The sequence below is a fragment of the Ranitomeya variabilis genome, chromosome 5 (genome assembly GCF_051348905.1).
Source record: "Ranitomeya variabilis isolate aRanVar5 chromosome 5, aRanVar5.hap1, whole genome shotgun sequence".
Classification (NCBI taxonomy): Eukaryota; Metazoa; Chordata; class Amphibia; order Anura; family Dendrobatidae; genus Ranitomeya; species Ranitomeya variabilis.
This window is the reverse complement of record NC_135236.1, coordinates 293054133-293075720: the sequence shown is the minus strand read 5'-3', so window position 1 is coordinate 293075720 and position 21588 is coordinate 293054133. Positions and strand designations below refer to the sequence as shown.

The window sequence follows — 21588 nt, the reverse complement described above, 5'->3', positions numbered from 1 at the left end:
TGCCGCCTCTTGTTTTCCTCTACTAAACAAAGCTGAGCTTGAAGCTTCAGGCTTTCGGCCTATAACAACAATATGAAACTACATTTGGCCTAGTTCTTGGTTTGGGCCTAGTAACGTTGTCTGCTGCTGCCTCTTGTTTTCCTCTACTACACAAAGCTGAGCTTCAATCTTCAGGCTTTCGGCCTATATTTAGAATATGAAACTGCATTTGGCCTACTTGTTTGGTTGGGCCTACTAACGGTGTCTGCCGCTGATTGTTGTTCTCCTCCACTGAACAAACCAATGCCGCCTGTTTACTCCTGTTACCAATTTTTAACAGCTTTTAGCCTACTTTTTTTTTATTTTAGGCCTATATCTGTGTTTCCTCCTCATTCCTGCCCATTGCCCAGCCACTGCTAGATGAGTCTGCTGGTACATTGACACAGACCACTACATTCCCCTTGCACTCTACACAGCCTGAAACTGACCCTGCTGAAACTCAGGTTCCCCTTCCCGCATACTATACTGTTATGACCCCAATGGCAGAGGGTCTCAGAAATAAATACCAAGTCTGCAAACACAAAAAACCAGCTCATAGGGCAGTGGTAACTGGGCTGACCGTATATCTAATCCTAGCACCACAAATAGCAGCAGCCGGGGAACGTGCCTACGTTGGTTCTAGACGTCTCGCGCCAGCCGGAGAACTAACTAACCCTAGAAGGGAAAAGATAGACCTTTCTTGCCTCCAGAGAAAAGACCCCAAAAGTTGGATACAAGCCCCCAACAAATAATAACGGTGAGGTAAGAAGAAAAGACAAACGTAAGAATGAACTAGGTATTTAGCAAAGAGAGGCCCACTGACTAATAGCAGAATATAGTAAGATGACTTATACGGTCAGCAAAAACCCTATCAAAATTTCCACGCTGGATATTCAAGAACCCCCGAACCGTCTAACGGCCCGGGGGGAGAATACCAGCCCCCTAGAGCTTCCAGCAAAATCAGGAATCACATTTAGTACAAGCTGGACAAAAAATAAGAGCAATGCAAATAACCAAAAAACAAGGAAGCAAGACTTAGCTTAATTTTGCAAGAACCAGGACCAGCAGACAGGAGCAAACAGAAAGGACTGATTACAACGATGCCAGGCACCAGACTGAGAATTCAGGAAGTTCATATAGCAACACCCCTGGACTAACGACCCAGGTGGGTGCCAAACTGAGGAAAGACAATCCCAGAGTCATATTACTTGTGACCACAAGAGGGAGCCAAAAAAGTCTAATTCACAACAGTACCCCCCCTATAAGGAGGGGTCACCGAACCCTCACCAAGACCACCAGGGCGATCAGGATGAGCAGCGTGAAAGGCACGAACTAAATCGGCCGCATGCACATCAGAGGCAACCACCCAGGAATTATCCTCCTGACCATAGCCCTTCCACTTGACCAGATACTGAAGCCTCCGCCTGGAGAGACGAGAATCCAAGATCTTCTCCACCACGTACTCCAACTCGCCCTCAACCAACACCGGAGCAGGAGGCTCAACAGAAGGAACCACAGGTACAACGTACCGCCGCAACAAAGACCTATGGAACACGTTGTGAATGGCAAACGACACCGGAAGATCCAAGCGAAAGGACACAGGATTAAGGATTTCCAATATCTTGTAAGGACCGATGAAGCGAGGCTTAAATTTAGGAGAGGAGACCTTCATAGGAACAAATCGAGAAGACAGCCATACCAAATCCCCAACACGAAGTCGGGGACCCACACCGCGGCGGCGGTTGGCAAAACGCTGAGCCTTCTCCTGTGACAACTTTAAGTTGTCCACCACATGATTCCAATTCTGCTGCAACCTATCCACCACAGAATCTACCCCAGGACAGTCAGAAGGCTCCACATGTCCCGAGGAAAAAGGAGGATGGAAACCAGAGTTGCAGAAAAATGGTGAAACCAAAGTAGCGGAACTAGCCCGATTATTAAGGGCAAACTCAGCCAACGGCAAGAAGGTCACCCAATCATCCTGATCTGCAGAAACAAAACACCTCAAATAAGCCTCCAGAGTCTGATTAGTTCGCTCCGTTTGTCCATTAGTCTGAGGATGAAAGGTAGACGAAAACGACAAATCAATGCCCATCTTAGCACAAAAGGATCGCCAGAACCTGGAAACAAACTGGGATCCTCTGTCAGACACGATATTCTCAGGAATGCCGTGTAAACGAACCACATTCTGAAAGAACAAAGGAACCAGATCAGAAGAGGAAGGCAGCTTAGGCAAAGATACCAAATGGACCATCTTGGAAAAGCGATCACATACCACCCAGATGACAGACATGCCCTGAGACACCGGAAGATCTGAAATGAAATCCATGGAAATGTGTGTCCAAGGCCTCTTCGGGACAGGCAAGGGCAAGAGCAACCCGCTGGCACGAGAACAGCAAGGATTAGCTCGAGCACAAGTCCCACAGGACTGCACAAATGACCGCACATCCCGTGACAAGGAAGGCCACCAAAAGGATGCCCTGCCACCAAATCTCTGGTGCCAAAAATTCCCGGATGCCCTGCCAACACCGAGGAATGAACCTCGGAAATGACTCTGCTGGTCCACTTATCAGGAACAAACAGTCTGTCAGGTGGACAAGAGTCAGGTCTACCAGCCTGAAATCTCTGCAACACACGTCGCAAATCCGGAGAAATGGCTGACAAAACCACTCCCTCTCTAAGAATACCAACCGGTTCTGCGACTCCAGGAGAGTCAGGCACAAAGCTCCTTGAAAGAGCATCAGCCTTCACATTCTTTGAACCTGGTAAATACGAGACCACAAAGTCAAAACGGGAGAAAAACAATGACCAACGGGCCTGTCTAGGATTCAGGCGTTTAGCAGACTCGAGATACATCAGATTTTTGTGATCAGTCAAGACCACCACACGATGCTTAGCACCCTCGAGCCAATGACGCCACTCCTCAAATGCCCACTTCATGGCCAGCAACTCCCGATTGCCAACATCATAATTCCGCTCAGCAGGCGAAAACTTCCTAGAGAAAAAAGCACATGGTCTCATTACAGAGCAACCAGGGCCTCTCTGCGACAAAACGGCCCCTGCCCCAATCTCAGAAGCATCCACTTCAACCTGAAAGGGAAGTGAGACATCAGGCTGGCACAAAACAGGCGCTGAAGTAAACCGGCGCTTCAACTCTTGGAAAGCTTCCACGGCTGCAGGAGCCCAGTTAGCAACATCAGAACCTTTCTTGGTCATATCCGTCAAAGGTTTAACAAAGCTAGAAAAATTAGCGATAAAACGACGGTAGAAGTTAGCAAAACCCAAGAACTTCTGAAGACTCTTAATTGACGTGGGTTGAGTCCAATCATGAATAGCTCGGACCTTGACTGGGTCCATCTTCACCGCAGAAGGGGAAAAAATAAAACCCAAAAAGGGAACCTTCTGTACTCCAAAGAGACACTTTGAGCCCTTAACAAACAAAGCATTCTCACGCAAGACCTGAAACACCATCCTGACCTGCTCTACATGCGAGTCCCAATCATCAGAAAAAACCAGAATATCATCCAGATAAACAATCATAAATTTATACAGATACTTCCGGAAAATATCATGCATAAAGGACTGAAACACTGAAGGAGCATTAGAGAGCCCAAAAGGCATCACCAAGTACTCAAAATGACCTTCGGGCGTATTAAATGCAGTTTTCCATTCATCTCCCTGCTTAATGCGCACAAGGTTGTACGCACCACGAAGATCTATCTTGGTGAACCACTTGGCACCTTTAATCCGGGCAAACAAGTCCGACAACAGAGGCAAAGGATACTGAAATTTAACAGTGATTTTATTCAGAAGCCGATAGTCAATACAAGGTCTCAAAGATCCGTCCTTCTTGGCCACAAAAAAGAATCCTGCACCAAGAGGGGAAGAGGATGGACGGATATGCCCCTTCTCCAGAGATTCCTTGATATACGAACGCATTGCGGTATGCTCAGGTACAGACAGATTAAATAGTCTTCCCTTAGGAAATTTACTACCTGGAATCAAATCTATAGCGCAGTCACAGTCCCTATGAGGAGGCAGAGCACTGGACCTGGACTCGCTGAATACATCCAGAAAATCAGACAAATACTTAGGAACTTCCGAAGGAGTAGAGGAAGCAATAGACACCGACGGGGAATCACCATGAATTCCCTGACAGCCCCAACTTGACACAGACATTGCCTTCCAATCCAAGACTGGATTATGGGTCTGTAACCATGGTAGACCCAAAACGACCAAATCATGCATTTTATGCAGAACAAGAAAACGAATCACCTCCCGATGTTCAGGAGTCATGCACATGGTTACCTGTGTCCAAAACTGCGGTTTATTTTCCGCCAATGGCGTAGCATCAATACCTCAAAGAGGGATAGGATATGCCAATGGCTCAAGAACAAAACCACAGCGCCTGGCAAATGACAGATCCATAAGACTCAGGGCAGCACCTGAATCCACAAATGCAATAACAGGGTAGGAAGACAATGAGCAAATTAAAGTCACAGACAAAATAAATTTAGGTTGCAAATTACCAATGGCGACAGGGCTAACAACCCTTGTTAGGCGTTTAGAGCATGCTGATATAACATGTGTAGAATCACCACAGTAAAAACACAACCCATTCTGACGTCTATGATTTTTCCGTTCATTTCTAGTCTGAATTCTATCACATTGCATTAAATCAGGTGTCTGTTCAGACAACACCACCAGAGGATTAGCAGTTTTGCGCTCCCGCAAACGCCGATCAATTTGAATAGCCAGCGCCATGGAATCATTCAGACTTGTAGGAATGGAGAAACCCACCATCACATTCTTAATGGCTTCAGAAAGGCCATTTCTGAAATTTGCGGCCAGAGCACACTCATTCCACTGAGTAAGCATGGACCATTTCCGAAATTTTTGGCAATACACTTCAGCTTCATCCTGGCCCTGAGAAATAGCCAGCAAGGCTTTTTCTGTCTGAATTTCAAGATTGGGTTCCTCGTAAAGCAATCCGAGCGCCAGAAAAAACGCATCAATATTCGCCAATGCCGGATCTCCTGGCGCTAGCGAGAAAGCCCAATCCTGAGGGTCACCCCGCAAGAAAGAGATAACAATTTTAACTTGCTGAGCTGAGTCTCCAGACGAACGGGGTCTCAGAGATAGAAACAATTTACAATTATTCCTGAAATTCCTAAACTTAAATCGGTCTCCAGAGAACAGTTCAGGAATAGGTATTTTAGGTTCAGACATTGGACTACTGGTAACAAAATCTTGTATGCTCTGCACACGAACAGCAAGCTGATCCACACTTGTAATCAAAGTCTGGACATTCATGTCTGCAGCAAGCATAAGCCACTCAGAGGTAAAGGGGAGGAAGAAAGAGAGGGAAAAAAAAAAAAAAACAACTCAGAATTTCCTTTCTTATTATCCCACTTCTGCAATGCATTAAACATTCAATGTTGGCCTGGCATACTGTTATGACCCCAATGGCAGAGGGTCTCAGAAATAAATACCAAGTCTGCAAACACAAAAAACCAGCTCATAGGACAGTGGTAACTGGGCTGACCGTATATCTAATCCTAGCACCACAAATAGCAGCAGCCGGGGAACGTGCCTACGTTGGTTCTAGACGTCTCGCGCCAGCCGGAGAACTAACTAACCCTAGAAGGGAAAAGATAGACCTTTCTTGCCTCCAGAGAAAAGACCCCAAAAGTTGGATACAAGCCCCCAACAAATAATAACGGTGAGGTAAGAAGAAAAGACAAACGTAAGAATGAACTAGGTATTTAGCAAAGAGAGGCCCACTGACTAATAGCAGAATATAGTAAGATGACTTATACGGTCAGCAAAAACCCTATCAAAATTTCCATGCTGGATACTCAAGAACCCCCGAACCGTCTAACGGCCCGGGGGGAGAATACCAGCCCCCTAGAGCTTCCAGCAAAATCAGGAATCACATTTAGTACAAGCTGGACAAAAAATAAGAGCAATGCAAATAACCAAAAAACAAGGAAGCAAGACTTAGCTTAATTTTGCAAGAACCAGGACCAGCAGACAGGAGCAAACAGAAAGGACTGATTACAACGATGCCAGGCACCAGACTGAGAATTCAGGAAGTTCATATAGCAACACCCCTGGACTAACGACCCAGGTGGGTGCCAAACTGAGGAAAGACAATCCCAGAGTCATATCACTAGTGACCACAAGAGGGAGCCAAAAAAGTCTAATTCACAACACTATACCACCTTACATGGGGACAAAGAGGAAGGTGCAGATGAAAGTGCAGGTTCCTTCAACAGGTGGGGGGGCATACTCATTGGCGACGTCACTGGCACAGGGCCCCTCATAGTATGCAAAAGTGTCTCTGCCGGTGGGAGGCGCCCCCGCCGTCAATCACAACGCCGTACTTTGATGGGCCCTGTGCCAGTGGCAATGCGAACGAGTGTGCCCCCCCTGCTTGCTCAGGATCACAGCACTTGCAAAGTTGAAATACTTACCTCTCCCTGCTCCACCGCCGTGACATAGTCCGCATTTCCTGGGCCCACGAAAAACTTGAGCCAGCCCTACTCCCCCCACAACTGTTGCCAAATGACACCAAATTTCCAATGGCTTACTATTATTATAAGGTAAATTAAGATTGACAAGCTTAAGTAACAAGAATTGATGTTTTTGGCATTAAAATGGGCTCTGTTGGTGTTTTCCTGTCCTCCACTCACTGCCGACTTTGATTCTCCATTGACTTGCATTGGGTTTCGTGTTTCGGTCGGATCCCCGACTTTTCGCAATAATCGGCCGATTTCACCCGACCCGACTTTTGACAAAGTCGGGTTTTGCGAAACCCGACTCGATCCTGAAAAAGTAAAAGTCGCTCAACCCTACTGATCATTAATAAAAAAACAAACAATACTAATGCAATTATACAGAGGAGTTCTGTACTTAGCATACAATGTCCTTGCACAGGTAATACAGTGATCACCAGTGACATTATACACAGGAGCTCTGTATACAGCATACAGTGTCAGTGTACAGGTAATACAGAGATCACCAGTGACATTAAACACAGGAGCTCTGTATATAGCATATAGTGTATAGTATCAGTGCACAGGTAATACTGGGATCACCAGTGACATTATACACAGGAGCTCTGTATATAGTGTCAGTGTACAGGTAATACAGTGATCACTAGTGACATTATACACAGGAGCTCTGTATATAGTGTTAGTGTACAGGTAATACAGTGATCACCGGTGACATTACACACATGAGCTCTGTATACAGTATATAGTGTAAGTGTACAGGTAACACACTGACTCATCGGTGACGTCTGTATTTGAAGTCCTTCATCTTTGCTTTTGTTCTTCATCCAGTGCAGACCACCATCACTTCTTAAAGCCAGGACTCCTCTCTGCAGAAAATAACACAATTATCTAGTGCACATTCCCCAATTTTTAGCCAATCTCTATACTACGCCAGATGAAGAAAAAAGCGACGGTGTTGCCTTGCACAGTAACAGGACCTCTCCTCACCCACACTGAAGACAGTATCCTAATAAATAACGTCCTTTAATTACCCCCTACAGTAATAAAATCCCACATTCTGGACCCCATGTGTCCTCCCATTCTGGACCCCACGTGTCCACCCATTTTGCCTCATGTGTCTCCATATTGCCCCCATAGTCATCCATAATAGTATAATGCATCCTATAATCATATATAGTCATATAATGCAGCCCCATAGTAGTACAATGCATCCACATAATGGTATATAATGCAGCCCCATAGTGGTATATAATGCAGCCCCATAGCAGTATATAATGCAGCCCCATAGTGGTATAATGCAGCCCCATAGTAGTATAATTGACCCCCCATAGGGGCATAATGCAGCCCCATAGTGAATAATAGATTGTAAGCTTGTGAGCAGGGCCCTCATTCCTCTTAGTATCTGTTGATCTATGTGGTTACTGTTATGCTGCAATGTCTTTTGTCTGTACAAGTCCCCTCTAAAATGTAAAGTGCTGCGGAATATGTTGGCGCTATAGAAATATAATTATTATTATTATTATTATATGCCCCATACCGTGGCTTTACAAAAAAAATAATCCATCTGAGGCATGGACCTTCATTCCGGCGTATGACAGTGGTGTCATACGCCGGCGATGTGCCCAGTGATGTCAGCTGCCGGCAGATTTGCTGGTGACTTAACTGTTGCCGTTTGGGAGTAATCTGCCGCATGGAAACAAATTTTAACTGCCTGTGCGTCTGAGGATGCACAGGCAGTTACTGAGCTGGCAGAATCCTGCAGCTGGGGCATGCTGAGGGCCCCCTCTGCTCATCGGGCCCCATCCAGTAAGGGCAGTAATGCCCTGATGGCGGCCCTGCTTAGGTCAGTGGGTTTGGGAAGAATGATACTTATATTATAAAGTCTTCAGGAATATTAGGAATAATTAAGGTATATAAAAGGTCGGGGTCACATGAGTGATGATTCTCTCATGTGAGAGAATCGGCTCAATCATGCTACTGACACTTGGCTCAAACTCTTATCCAAGTGTCATCTGATTCTCTTGCATGAGATAATTGGTGCACATTGAGAAGAAAGAGAACTTCATTTCTCCATTGTCTGAGGCCATGGATGTTGGACTGCACTCAGATGACAGCTGAATGCAGCCTGATGTTTCACACGCTGCTGATTTTTTTTCCACAGACCAATTTCGTCTGTAGAAAAAAATCACAGATCTGCGCTGCCCTATAGTATAACATTATGCTGAGCGTTATCCGATAAACATCACATAGCATTCGGCCGTGTTTACTCTCGTGTGAGCGAGCACTAAGAGCCTTTATTCCCTCTGCATATCTTCACCCACTAGCCTCTCAAGCTGGAGTCCAACCACAGTTACTTTTTTTCTGTAATACTGTGGAAGTTTTGCATATTTCTGCATATACTGTACTTGTGATATATATATATATATATATATATATATATATATAGATAGATAGATATACTGTATATATATATATATATATATATATATATATATATATATATATATATAAGGCCGGGATCACACTTGGGAGAAACTCGCACGAGTCTCGCATCTCAATACCCGGCACTGCCGCCGGCACTCGGGACAGGAGTGTGCTGCTGCATGTATTTCTATGCAGCTCAACGCTCCGAGTGGTGGTGGCAGTGCCGGGTATTGAGATGCGAGACTCTTGCGAGTTTCTCCCAAGTGTGATCCCGGCGACCTTAGAGTGCACGTGCGTGTGAGTGTATGTATGTGTATATATACAGTATTTAGTGTGTATTTATTTTTCCATGACATGGAAGGTGAGCCTATTCCTCAGCTATAAATCTTGATGAGAAGTATCCTGCTGCCCCCCTGCAGAGAAGGATGAGGCTGCTGTGCCCCATCTGCCCCCTGACAGGACACAGGAGCTCAATTCAGAAGACTGAAGTTTATCAGAGCAGTTTGGAGGTGTAAATGTCACCTGTGGGAAGCTTGAGAAGGGGGCTGCTGTGTCCTGTGAGGAGGCAGATTCAGCTCAGCAGCCTTATTATGCTTCTCTGCAGGAGGTGAGGGGGGAGGGGTGACCAGTACAGACCGCGCTGTACTCTTATCAGGATCTACAGTATAGCTGATACAGATGGGTCAGAGTATAGGCCCCGTCTCACTTAGCGATTTACCAACGATCACGACCAGCGATATGACCTGGCCGTGATCGTTGGTAAGTCGCTGTGTGGTCGCTGGGGAGCTGTCACACAGACCGCTCTCCCCAGCGACCAACGATCAGGGGAACGACTTCGGCATCGTTGAAACTGTCTTCAACGATGCCGAAGTCCCCCTGCAGCACCCGGGTAACCAGGGCAAACATCGGGTTACTAAGCGCAGGGCCGCGCTTAGTAACCCGATGTTTACCCTGGTTACCAAAAAAAACAAACACTACATACTCGCCTTTCGGTGTCCAGGTCCCTTGCCGTCTGCTTCCTGCTCTGACTGAGATCCGGCCGTACACTGAGAGCGCAGCGGTGACGTCACTGCTGTGCTCTCACTTCTCACTGTACGGCCGGCAATCAGTGAGAGCAGGAAGCAGACGGCAAGGGACCTGGACACCGAAAGGCGAGTATGTAGTGTTTGTTTTTTTTGGTAACCAGGGTAAACATCGGGTTACTAAGCGCGGCCCTGCGCTTAGTAACCCGATGTTTACCCTGGTTACCAGTGAAGACATCGCTGGATCGGTGTCACACACACCGATTCAGCAATGTCAGCGGGGCCTCAACGACCAAAAAAAGGTCCAGGCCATTCCGACACGACCAGCGATCTCGCAGCAGGGGCCTGATCGCTGGTACGTGTCACACATAGCGAGATCGCTATGGAGGTCGCTGTTGCGTCACAAAACTTGTGACTCAGCAGCGATCTCGCTAGCGATCTCGCTATGTGAGACGGGGCCTTATGGCAGCATCCTCAGTGGGCCAGCTGCTGTGACGATAGTAAGGCTGATCGTGTCAGAGGCTGCCTCTGCTGCATGTGTGGACTGGAGCCTGTCAAGACACCGTCCATACACTTCACCAGCACAGGCAGTCAGGCTCAGACACTCACCCGATGATGGCTGCGATGCTCCTGCTGCTCAGGCTCACTGACTGTAACTGCCTGGTGGAACACTGAACTGAGCCCGTGCTCAGCAGGGATTGGATAGTGGAAACTAAGTCCCGCCCTCCTGTGGCTCAGCACTGGCTGCCTCTCCCAGTCAGTCTGTGATAATGACGCTCCTCTTTCTGCATCCTCCACACACCGCTCTTATGTAAGCTCTGACCCCAGGCCCCTCCAGCTCACGGGCCCCACTGGCAGCCTGAATAAAATGTCAGGGGGGCCCGAGCAGAGCGCAGACCGGGGTGCCAGCATGCTCGGGCCTCCCTTTTTGCTCCTCATCACCGGGCCCCATACTGCAGTAATGCCTGTAATGCCCTGATGGCGGCCCTGACCTAAACAGTAGAAACCCCCCACACGTGACCCCATTTTGGAAACTAGACCCCAAAGGGCTTATCTAGATGTGTTGTGAGCACTATGAACCCCCAACTGCTTCACAGAAGTTTATAATGTAGAGCCATGAAAATAAAAAAATCATATTTTTTCCACAAAAATGATCTTTTCACCCCAAAATTTTTACTTTCACAAGGGTATCAGGAGAAATTGGACCCCAAAATTTATTTTGCAATTCATGCTGAGTAGGCTGATACCCCATATGTGGGGTGGGACCACTGTTTGGGCACATGGCAGAGCTCGGAAGGGAAGGAGCGTCATTTTGGAATGCAGACTTTGATAGAATAATCTACGGGCATTATGTTGCGTTTGCAGAGCCCCTGATGTACCTAAACAGGATCAACTCTGAGTAAAATTTCCTGAAATTTGCAGATCTGTTCATCTCTAATTACCAACCTTTGAACCTTGAATCTGTTCCTGAAGCTTGAGATCGGGGTGTGTTTACTGTACTCATGTCGTGTTACTCAGAGTTTCCAATACTGCATGAGCCTGTTAAAACTACTTTGATCACTAGGAACATGAAAAGACAAGCTATGTGCTGCACTCTTGAGCTTTGGATTCTCTGTTCTGCAGCTTTAGCCTCTGCCTGCATAGTGAATCCTTATCCCAAAACCAAAGTATATATGCTAAATCCTGTGTCTGTGACTTGAAACCATTTGGGCCTTGTCAATAAAGAAGGAGACCATTGGAATTAAACCTTACCCTAAACTAAATACCTGTATTCTGTACCCTAAATCTGTATCATACTACAGTAGTATTGTAGCACAGCCACTCATTCACATTCTATTAAGGTGCCTGTGCAATGTAATTTGGTATGTGATTGCTCAGTGCAATGATCAATCACTCAGGGTGCTTCTAGAGTTTGCTTTTTTGCTACAACTATAGCTGAGCGAGATTGCAACATCTTCATCGACAGTATAATAAGTGTATATGTTGTTTCCTAATGAAGTCTAAAGTAACTTTTTAAAGGGCTATTCTACATAAAATATAATCTGTTATTCTATTATACATTTGTGCTAGTAGATTATTTAAAGTCAACCATTTTATTTTATTGTATATTAATTCGGAAATATACTTAAAGGGGTTCTCCACTAGGACAACCCCTTCTTGATAAAAATGTTTGGCCCCATAAAATGATAAAGCCTATGCTCACCTCTTGTACCAGCACCGTTCCCACAGTGTTGTCACTTGCTCTCCGTGGGGCTGTTATTTGGTGTTGTGACACACCCAATCGTCCCAATCGCTGGACAAATCGAACATGAAGAGGAAGTCCAGGCTACAGCTAATCTCAGACTTCCCCTTCCTGCTCAATTCGAAAGGAGGTGGGGACAATGATTCCAGAGCTGATTGGGTGCCGGTGTCATGTGTCACAACACCGCACGAGAGCCCGGGGGAGAGCATCTGTCAACACCGACGGAATGGCACCAGCACGATAGGTGACTATAAGCGTTATTATTTTACAGAGGCCCAGTGAGCGGTAAGAGAAGTTGTCCAAATAGTGGACAACTTCTTTAAGACTAATGTAGTATCTATGGGGGTAGTGCATGACCCAAGGATTCAGAAAAACCCCAAAAATGAAATTTCTGTGTCATTCACTGCCCTCTCAGTCTTTCAAAAAAGGGTAAATCTTTACATTAGTTTCTGTTCAACTAGTTGATGTAAAATGAAAAAATAATAACACTTTTTTTTAAATAAACTTTATTCTATATTACAAATAGTTTGTTTTTTTCCTTTGTTTTGGACTGCAAAATAGGAATGCATTATATTTACATACACAGGTATACAATTAATTATAACAAAGTTACAGAAGCTTGCCTTTACCAAGTTACAACTCTTTTTTTCCAATTTAAATAGTATATCTAGGATAATAAAAACCTCCATTCTTATATGTATTTTTATTTCTTTGAGGCTCTCAGTAACACTGAACTCTAAAGTAATGATTATACAGGTGGAAACTTTATCAAAAACTCTTGTAGCCCAAAATGTTTTGTGCAGAGTTCTTACTTTGAAGAGTATTTATTAATATTCCTGGTCAGAAGAAGATTTTGTCTTGCATAGATATTTTGCAAGCTTTTTTATGGGCAGACTTTCTAAATATTACAATACTATTTAATGGATATGAAAATGAAGGCATCTTATACTGCACATTTTGCAATCATTAGATTCAATACAATGCAACAGGAAGACAACAGAACGCCAATAGAATAATTTGAGATAATATTCGTCATAATCACTTTAATCTTGGGATTTTCCAACTTCTTTTAGATATCTATAAACCTGGAAGACGCTTAGAGGATTGTTAACTAATGGATCGCAATAAACCATGTTAACTAAGCCAATAAAATGCATCTATAAAGATGAGCAGTATAACCCAGCAGAATATCTGTCACTATAATGGAGGAATATAATTTATACAAAGGAAGAGGATTTATATCCAAGGAAGTAGTAAGTAACTGGATTAGCATTATAAAAATAGAAACAGTTTTGCAAACAAATAAGGTTTGTGGGGATTTATGTGGACTATATCAGAAGTAACACTAGTATTTGGAGAGATCTGTTAAATATTTGTTTGCTGTAATGGTAAAGATTACCATAATATTATATGCATTTCTAAAGCCACACATATATAATGCAGATAAGCAGTCTTCTTTATTATTTTGCTCTACTTGTTCACGTTTAACCCAGCTAATTTAACTAAACTGCAATTTAAAGCAACACTCCGGGCTTCCCGTACTAAGACTCATTCCCTTCAGTATATGTGTGGCAATTGCCTAATAATCCTCTTTTTCTTACTGTTGGTTTAGTAATCTAATTACTGACTTCCTGGGAAACAATTAATAAGCATGGGCTTTACACAATATAAAGAAGCGGATCTGCAGGGGGAGGGCTGAAATAGCAATTTGAACCAATCATGAGACAGGAGGTGTGTCTTAGACTACTTCATTGTTCCTGTAGGCTCTGTAGTTAAATCTTAGTCACAGGTCAGAGCTCTGGTCTTATTGAGCTTAATATAAAAGCATGCCAAGGGCAAATGGTGATCATCCACTGTACGTACTGCCTTACAATTTTTTGGCAGTCAATTTAGGCCTTGATGGAATATCAAACAACAATATTGTTAAAAGGATTGTTCATGGTACAAAAATAACTCAGAACCTTTTTTTAAAATTTTTAAATCCCTTTGAGAAAAAAAGGTAAAATTCAATAACGTGAAAATTTAACTGATGGTATCTCACTGTAAGCCTTTTCAGTCAGTCATAATTAATCAAATGACCATATAGCACATTAGATTTAAGTTAATAGTATAATCACACAGAAAGGTCTGTATTCTCAGAATGAAGTTTAATGCCCTGCATCAAACATTTGGAACTAGTCAGTATCATTATTTTAATTTTTAAACTTTATATGAATCCATATGTACGGTTAATTGTCAACTAGAAAAATGATACCTTTCAATCCATTTTCAGAGGTTAAATAAATGTTTTCCACAATTATGACACAGACCAATGGTTACTTAGCATATTAAAAAGAACATGAGTATACACATACGTACACATGGCGTACATTCAGTGTGACACAATGATCTGCATAGCTAATTTAGGTTTGTCACCCACAAAACTCAAAATAAATTACTGAAAAATTTATGGTGTTGACTTTCTCCTATGAAAATCATACCAGCAGTATACATTTTAGGCCGGGGTCACACTTGCGAGTATGATGCAAGAAACTTGTGCAAGTCTCTCGCATCAATACCCGGCAATGCCACCGGCACTCGGGACCAGAGTGTGCAGAAATACATGCAGCCGCACACTCCGGTCCTGAGTGCCGCTGGCATTGCCAGGTATTGATGAGAGAGGCTTGCGCCAGTTTCTCGCATCATATTTGCAAGTGTGACCTAGGCCTTAGTGTATTAGTGGCTGAGAAATTGACTTTAATCCATTCTTTTAATCCATAATCCGGAGACATTGTTGCAGCCTTGGCATTATCAAGGGCTAAGTCCACCGTTATGCCCTAAAATGTTCATTTTTGGCATTCACTCTGATCCTGATTGACAGTGCAATCGCTGCCTGAACTCAATTTGCATCCTTTTGCATTGACGGAATGATGTCAGAAGACATATATAAGAGATGTTCTCCACTCCCTCCTCCTACCTGAAGCCACTTGGTCACTACATTTGCAGGTGAATCATGGTAGTGGTGGCCACAGACAAAATCCATGGTTCAGTGAGTGCCCATATTGTATGCACACCACTGGGCTACTTATGTGTCAGTGCACCTGTTCCAGATTGCAGATTGAGTTCAGGCAGCAATCACCTGGGGAAGTGAGTGCTGTCAAATAGTATCAGTGAGCTAAAAATGCAAATTGAGGGAGTATCAGTGCACTGAGCAATGGCTAAGCCAAGGGTGTAGCATAGGCCCCTAATTTGTATATGGATTAAAAGTCAATTTCTCAACCGCTAATACATTAAAATGTATTCTGTTAGTATGATTTTTATATGTGTCAAGTCTTCTCTATTAGCAGTTTATTTTGCATATATTTATTTAGGAGTGACAGACTCCTTTTTAAAGAAGCTTTCCACCCAAAATGTAGAAATGACAATATGTTAGTAAACATTTTTAGGTTTGCTTGAACATTGACTATGTAGTCTTTAGGTGCAAATGTAGCATCTATGTAACACACTTTCACTGCCTCTACTAACTTTCTTTTAAGTATGGTACTGCAGTGAAAAGGCACTAGCGTTCCATGGGCTTCTGGGGCTTGTGATCCCACCTTTCTTGGATTGATTGCTTATGCTAAGGATACTCTATAAATGTTAAATCCTTGGAAAACCAATTTTACATTTTAATGATTTAATCAGACTTACAGCGTCTTTAACTTCTGACATCATTTATACACTTTAATGATGAAACGGATACATGTATTAGCATAAAGAACCATAATCATAATATTGGATAAATATTTTTTTCCATAAGCATAGCGCAAGATCCAAGGACTCTAAGTCACCGGACTGAAGTTGAAGCTGTAGATAAAAGCATCATCTCTTTTGCATGTCGATACAACACACATGCGATACAGAACAGAGAACTTCTGTCCAGGAAGTGACTTTTTCATAATGCTATATAATATGCTTTTTTCTTGTTCAATTGTTTTTATTGGTATTGAAAGGGAGAAAACACACACAATATAAGCCTAAAGGGTGGAAAGGGTGGGGGAGAGAAGAAGGGGAGTGGGGGGAGATAAGAAAGTTAACAAGATTTTATTGAGGGGATGGGGAAAGAGTATAAAAGCAGGAAAAGGTAATCCCTATGAAAATAGGGAAAATATACTTTTTTTTATGTAATTTCAACTTAAATTTTGTGATGTCCTTGGATCTTGTACATTATCAGAGCTTGGTGGAGTCTGGTGCCTGAATATGCAATTTGTAAATTGTATTGAGGGACACTTTAGAGTTTGTCATGCATGCACAAAATGAAAAATTAACTAAACACCAAGAGGTTTGATGACATACAGTATGACACGTGTGCTAGATTTTACACTTTATGCTAAACCTAATATTAATTATAGGAGGTATTTTACTTATCTATTAGGTATATTTTTCTTTTAACTTTAAATAATTAACTCTTTGTCTGAATTTGTTCTCCAAATCAACTTTTTGTTTTCCTTCTTTTTCATTGGAAAATGCTTTGAATAATTAAATTAATATTTTTATGACCAGGAAATACAATTGAGAATTCTTTGTCATTTCCCTCGCTTTGAAGTCCACTCAGTCTTTATTTTTGTACAACAGGCTTCAATGGTCCCCCATGAGGGAAAGAGTGGAATAGGCTTGTTTTGTTTTGTTTTTTAATTCCAGTGCAACTTGTGTATTATTTAGGTAGCCTGGATTAGGACCTCAACCATTGTATATATTTGTGAGCCTTAAAGCTATTTCTGTTTAAGGCTGAATTTAAAGGTTTACGGAATAAGGTACAGCATCATACAGGTTTAGCAACACTATCTGTTCATTTCATAAACCTAATCTATTTTGAAGACTTTGATAAAGTTTCCACCTTAACATTGAATATAGTCACATGACAAACCACTCAGATCAATGCTCTCAGGCAGACAAAATAAAAGGAAAGAACTTAAAAAGGAAGGAATAAAATGGAAACCACATCCACATCATCAGCAAGGCTTTAGTTTTCTCTCAGAATTAACTGTATTAACATGCTTTATTTTCAGATAAAAAATAAAATAAAAATAAACCCTGAAAGCTAAGGTATGTACCTCTGGGACTCCAGGGCCAAGACCCTACACATTCACAGCACAAATCTGGCAGATCTCAAGGCAAGAAGAAGGTCAGAATAAGAAATAACAAAGTAAAGGGTATAAAGACAGGCAGCTTTGAAGCTCACAATGGTCAACACGAAAAGTTACAATTTTCTATATGTACTTATTTTCTTTTCTTAACGTTTTAATTGTCTGAGGTTGCCATTTTTATTTGAAAAAAACAAAAATCGGAAAAAAATATGTACCATACAAATAAAGGTTGATTGAGTTAGATAGCATAGTGGTCTACTTGTATTCTTTCTGTACAGCTGTGCAAATCCAATTGTTTACTTATCATCTTCTTACATTTCATGCGAAATATCGGGACTGGAGCAGACACAAATGCAAACGGATTTGTCCTTTCCATCACTATCCTCATGAGGATGAGAAGAAAGCCTTTGAGATGTGACAATGTTGTGCCACCATAACCTTTGGTTTTGTCTACAATCCTTTGTGTGTGATGCTTCTCCTTCCCCTTGGTATTAGAGTATCCATCCAAAGCTTCAAACTCCAATTAAATGGCAAGTGGAGTTCAGTAACCATCAGCTAATTAAAAGCAAATACTATGAAAAGTTCAAATAAGGTGCATAAGGGATTAAGTGCTATCAACAAAAATATAGATGAACCAATTGTTTTGTATCAATTTCCAGCTTGTTCCAAATTGAATTCATTCTAGTGTATTCCTTTGATTTAGTGATATGTAATTTATTAGTTAATACAAAAAATGCTCAGAGAATAGGAAGATTTCCATGTGTTACTACTGTCCCAAAAAAAGAAAAAGTAAAGTTTAATCTTCTAAAATACTGAACTGTAAATTCTGCAAAATTACAAAACAAGTTAGAGTAACCGTGTTGGAATCACCTGGAATTTAAAAGCAATAGCCTTAAAATGTGTAGCTACTTGTCACTTATGCTGGTTGCATTCACAGGCAATGCTAATCTTTTCAATTGGAGACATTCTTTTCTGTCATTCCAAATAAAAATTGTGCTGATATTGTTTTATTTATTTTTTTTGCATGATTATTGTAATTTTGTGCTCCTTTTTTCCAAATGGCAGTTTAAAAACAAGTGATGTATTTTATATTTCAAGCCTTCGAGAACAAGTTTAATCCTCCCAAGACTGGATGAGTGAAAATGACTTTCCTTGTGTGTAAATGGATGAAAAGTTAACTTTTCTCCTATCTTACATTATGTATTAGGTCTAAAGTGAATTGTGCTAAAGTGTATTCAATTACCTTGATTCATCAACAGCTTCCAGTGGTAATTGCCTGTATGTAAAACAATGGATCCAAATGCTCAAACATACGTAATACATCATCTTGTATTTTTATAATAGGTCTTAGTATATAACCCTCCATTATTAATATACTCTACAGGCAAATAACCTTGAAGCTTTGAGTGTACCATTTGGAATGTGAGGACTTCACTTAAACCGACCAATTTCTAAACCTGGAGCATAAGATGGTGCACATTTACCAAATTAAACAGAACAGCTATTGGTATTTGTGTCTTATGATGAAAACTGTTGAGGCTGAAGATCAATGTTCAATGAACTGTAAGATGGAACCGAGCTTTGGAGTATGATGTTTTCTTATACCTAGCTTATAAGTCATTAGTATGGATATTGAAAGCCATCTGCATGGTCTTTGTTGTTTCTTCATACTTTGAGTTTATCAAACAATTTTAGTTTCTTGGGAATATTGAAATGAAGCAGATGCATTGAATAGCTTGCAGGACAATAACTTATTTGGGTTGGTTGAATGAGGAAAATGGTAAGAAAAGTAGAATAACTTCTTTCTTCTAAGGGCCTCTGATAGATTAAAGGAATTTTGATAGTTTTTGTTTTATGCTCCATGTGAAGGTTTACATGAAGATACATCTTGAGTCATGTAGCTGGGATATCAATAATGCCTTTTTCTGCCAAAGAAGGATTCTATTTTTTATGGTTTATTAATACTTGGTTCATATTCCATCCAAACCAAATCATGGCAGGGAAAGAAGCCAAAAGCAGCACAGCATGTAAGACCTTTTTGCTTTCCGTACTGGATAGCATAATAGTTTTTCTGGAAGCAGAGGTCTTAACTAGAATGTTTTTGTATCCCAATGCTTTCCACACTGTAAGTCCTCCCTTATTTGTATTATCCATGAGGTTCATAGAAGGAAGAAGAGGAAGCAGAAGACCCTGCATCCAGCCAATCCGAACTTGCACTTGGTAAAGATGACAATCTTGACTGAGGCACGGCTTGGTTTATCCCTTCCAGGGTACCCTGGAAGAACAGTTTTCAGCTGTCTATACTCATCAGGGCAATGACTTGTTCTAATTTGTAGGCAAGTTTTTGCTTTCCAGCTTGGTCATCTTGATCTAAAGCTGTTAAAATCTGTGAAAAAAAAAGAAAGATACAAGTGTTAACATACAGTATATGCAGAATTATATAATTTTTAATGGATTGAAATAAAAATTGAAGTTTATTCATATTCAGCCTATGGATCCTGTTTCCCTATTTTTGCCTTAGAATTATGGAATGTTTAACCTGAAAAAAAAGTTTGGATATAAAAAAAAAGGGTGAATCAATGCAAAATATAGCTTATCATGAAATTGCAATGTCTTTTTTACACTTTTTTATCCTAAATCTGATATGCGCCCGTAAAATACCCATTTCTGTCTAATTGTTCTTTAACTCATCATACACATGAGATAGTTTTAGGTCAAATGATGCTTCAGAAGATTGTTTGGCCAGCAGCCTTCATGACCACATGTCCCATACACAGAAGTGCTCATATTCACCACGTGAGAGTCATATGGCAGTGGCTTATCTCAGAAAGATGAAAACGATTGGGAGTCTTAAACATGAGGAATCTTTAACTCCCTCACCAACATTTCTTGTCTGAGCCCCCATATCTATTACACAGTCAGTCAAAAAAGTTAATAATGGCAGGTTCAGCCAACATTAGTCTAATGTGTATAGAAGTATTTTCATTTATCTAGTTAAAGAGTAAGGCCATGTGCACACGTTCAGTATTTTTCGCGTTTTTTTTGCGTTTTTTCGCTATAAAAACGTGATAAAAATGTGAAAAAACGCTAACATATGCCTCCCATTATTTTCAGTGTATTCCGCACTTTTTGTGCAAATGTAGCCTTTTTTTCCGCGAAAAAATCGCATCGCGGAAAAAAAAGCAACATGTTCATTAAAATGCGGAATTGCAGGGGATTCCGCACACCTAGGAGTGCATTGATCTGCTTACTTCCCGCACGGGGCTGTGCACACCATGCAGGAAGTAAGCAGATTATATGCGGTTGGTACCCAGGGTGGAGGAGAGGAGACTCTCCTCCACGGACTGGGCACCATATAATTGGTCAAAAAAAAAAGAATTAAAATAAAAAATAGTCCTATACTCACCGTCGATGTCTTCCCGCCTCTCAGCTGCATGCTGCCGCTTCGGTTTCTATAGCTGGTGTGCGGTGAAGGACCTGCGATGACGTCACGGTCTTGTGATTGGTCGAGTGGTCATGTGACCGCTCACGTGACCGCGACGTCATGGAAGGTCCTGAACCACACCGGCATTTACAGGAACGGACGCCTGCAGGTGAGTATAACCATTTTTTTTATTTTTTTTATTTTTTTTAAACATTCTATCTTTTACTATAGATGCTGCATAGGCTGCATCTATAGTAAAAAGATGGTCACACTTGTCAAACGCTATGTTTGACAAGTGTGACCAACCTGTCAGTCAGTTTTCCAAGCGATGCTACAGATCGCTTGGAAAACTTTAGCATTCTGCAAGCTAATTACGCTTGCAGAATGCTAAAAAAACGCGAAAAAAACGGGGAAAAAAACGCAAAAAAAAAATGCGGATTTCTTGCAGAAAATTTCCGGTTTTCTTCAGGAAATTTCTGCAAGAAATCCGGACGTGTGCACATACCCTAAAGGTGTGAAAAACAGATCACTCGTTATTTTCTTTTTTAGTGATCTTATTTCACAAGTGGCAAACACTTAAGAAAGGGCTATGGAATAAGGGATATTGCTCAATGACATTTCAGGATACTATTTCACCCTGTTCATCATAAGGAGGAGTTATTCTGAAGTTCTGATATCAATATATTAGCAAATGGATTTAGGTAGAGTTTTATTCATTGAATATTTAATATTTTGCAATTTTCTATCACAGTGTTTAATGTTTCATTGTTTTCAAGATATACACTTTTTGTCAGGGAACTACAAAAGAGTAAACCCATACACATTCAGCCAACAG

At 41.7% G+C, this 21588-nt stretch overlaps 1 protein-coding gene across 2 annotated transcripts in view; it reads right to left on the bottom strand.

Moving 5' to 3' along the window:
* Positions 1 to 18351: 18351 nt before the first annotated feature.
* PLXNA4 (plexin A4) overlaps positions 18352 to 21588 on the bottom strand; it is a 1056784-nt gene continuing 1053547 nt past the window's right edge. For both annotated transcript variants that reach the window (XM_077264448.1, XM_077264449.1), the window contains one exon: positions 18352 to 19715. In XM_077264448.1, the coding sequence (XP_077120563.1) occupies positions 19620 to 19715 (96 nt within the window). In that variant the 3' untranslated portion in view covers positions 18352 to 19619. The remainder of the gene's footprint in view (positions 19716 to 21588) is intronic.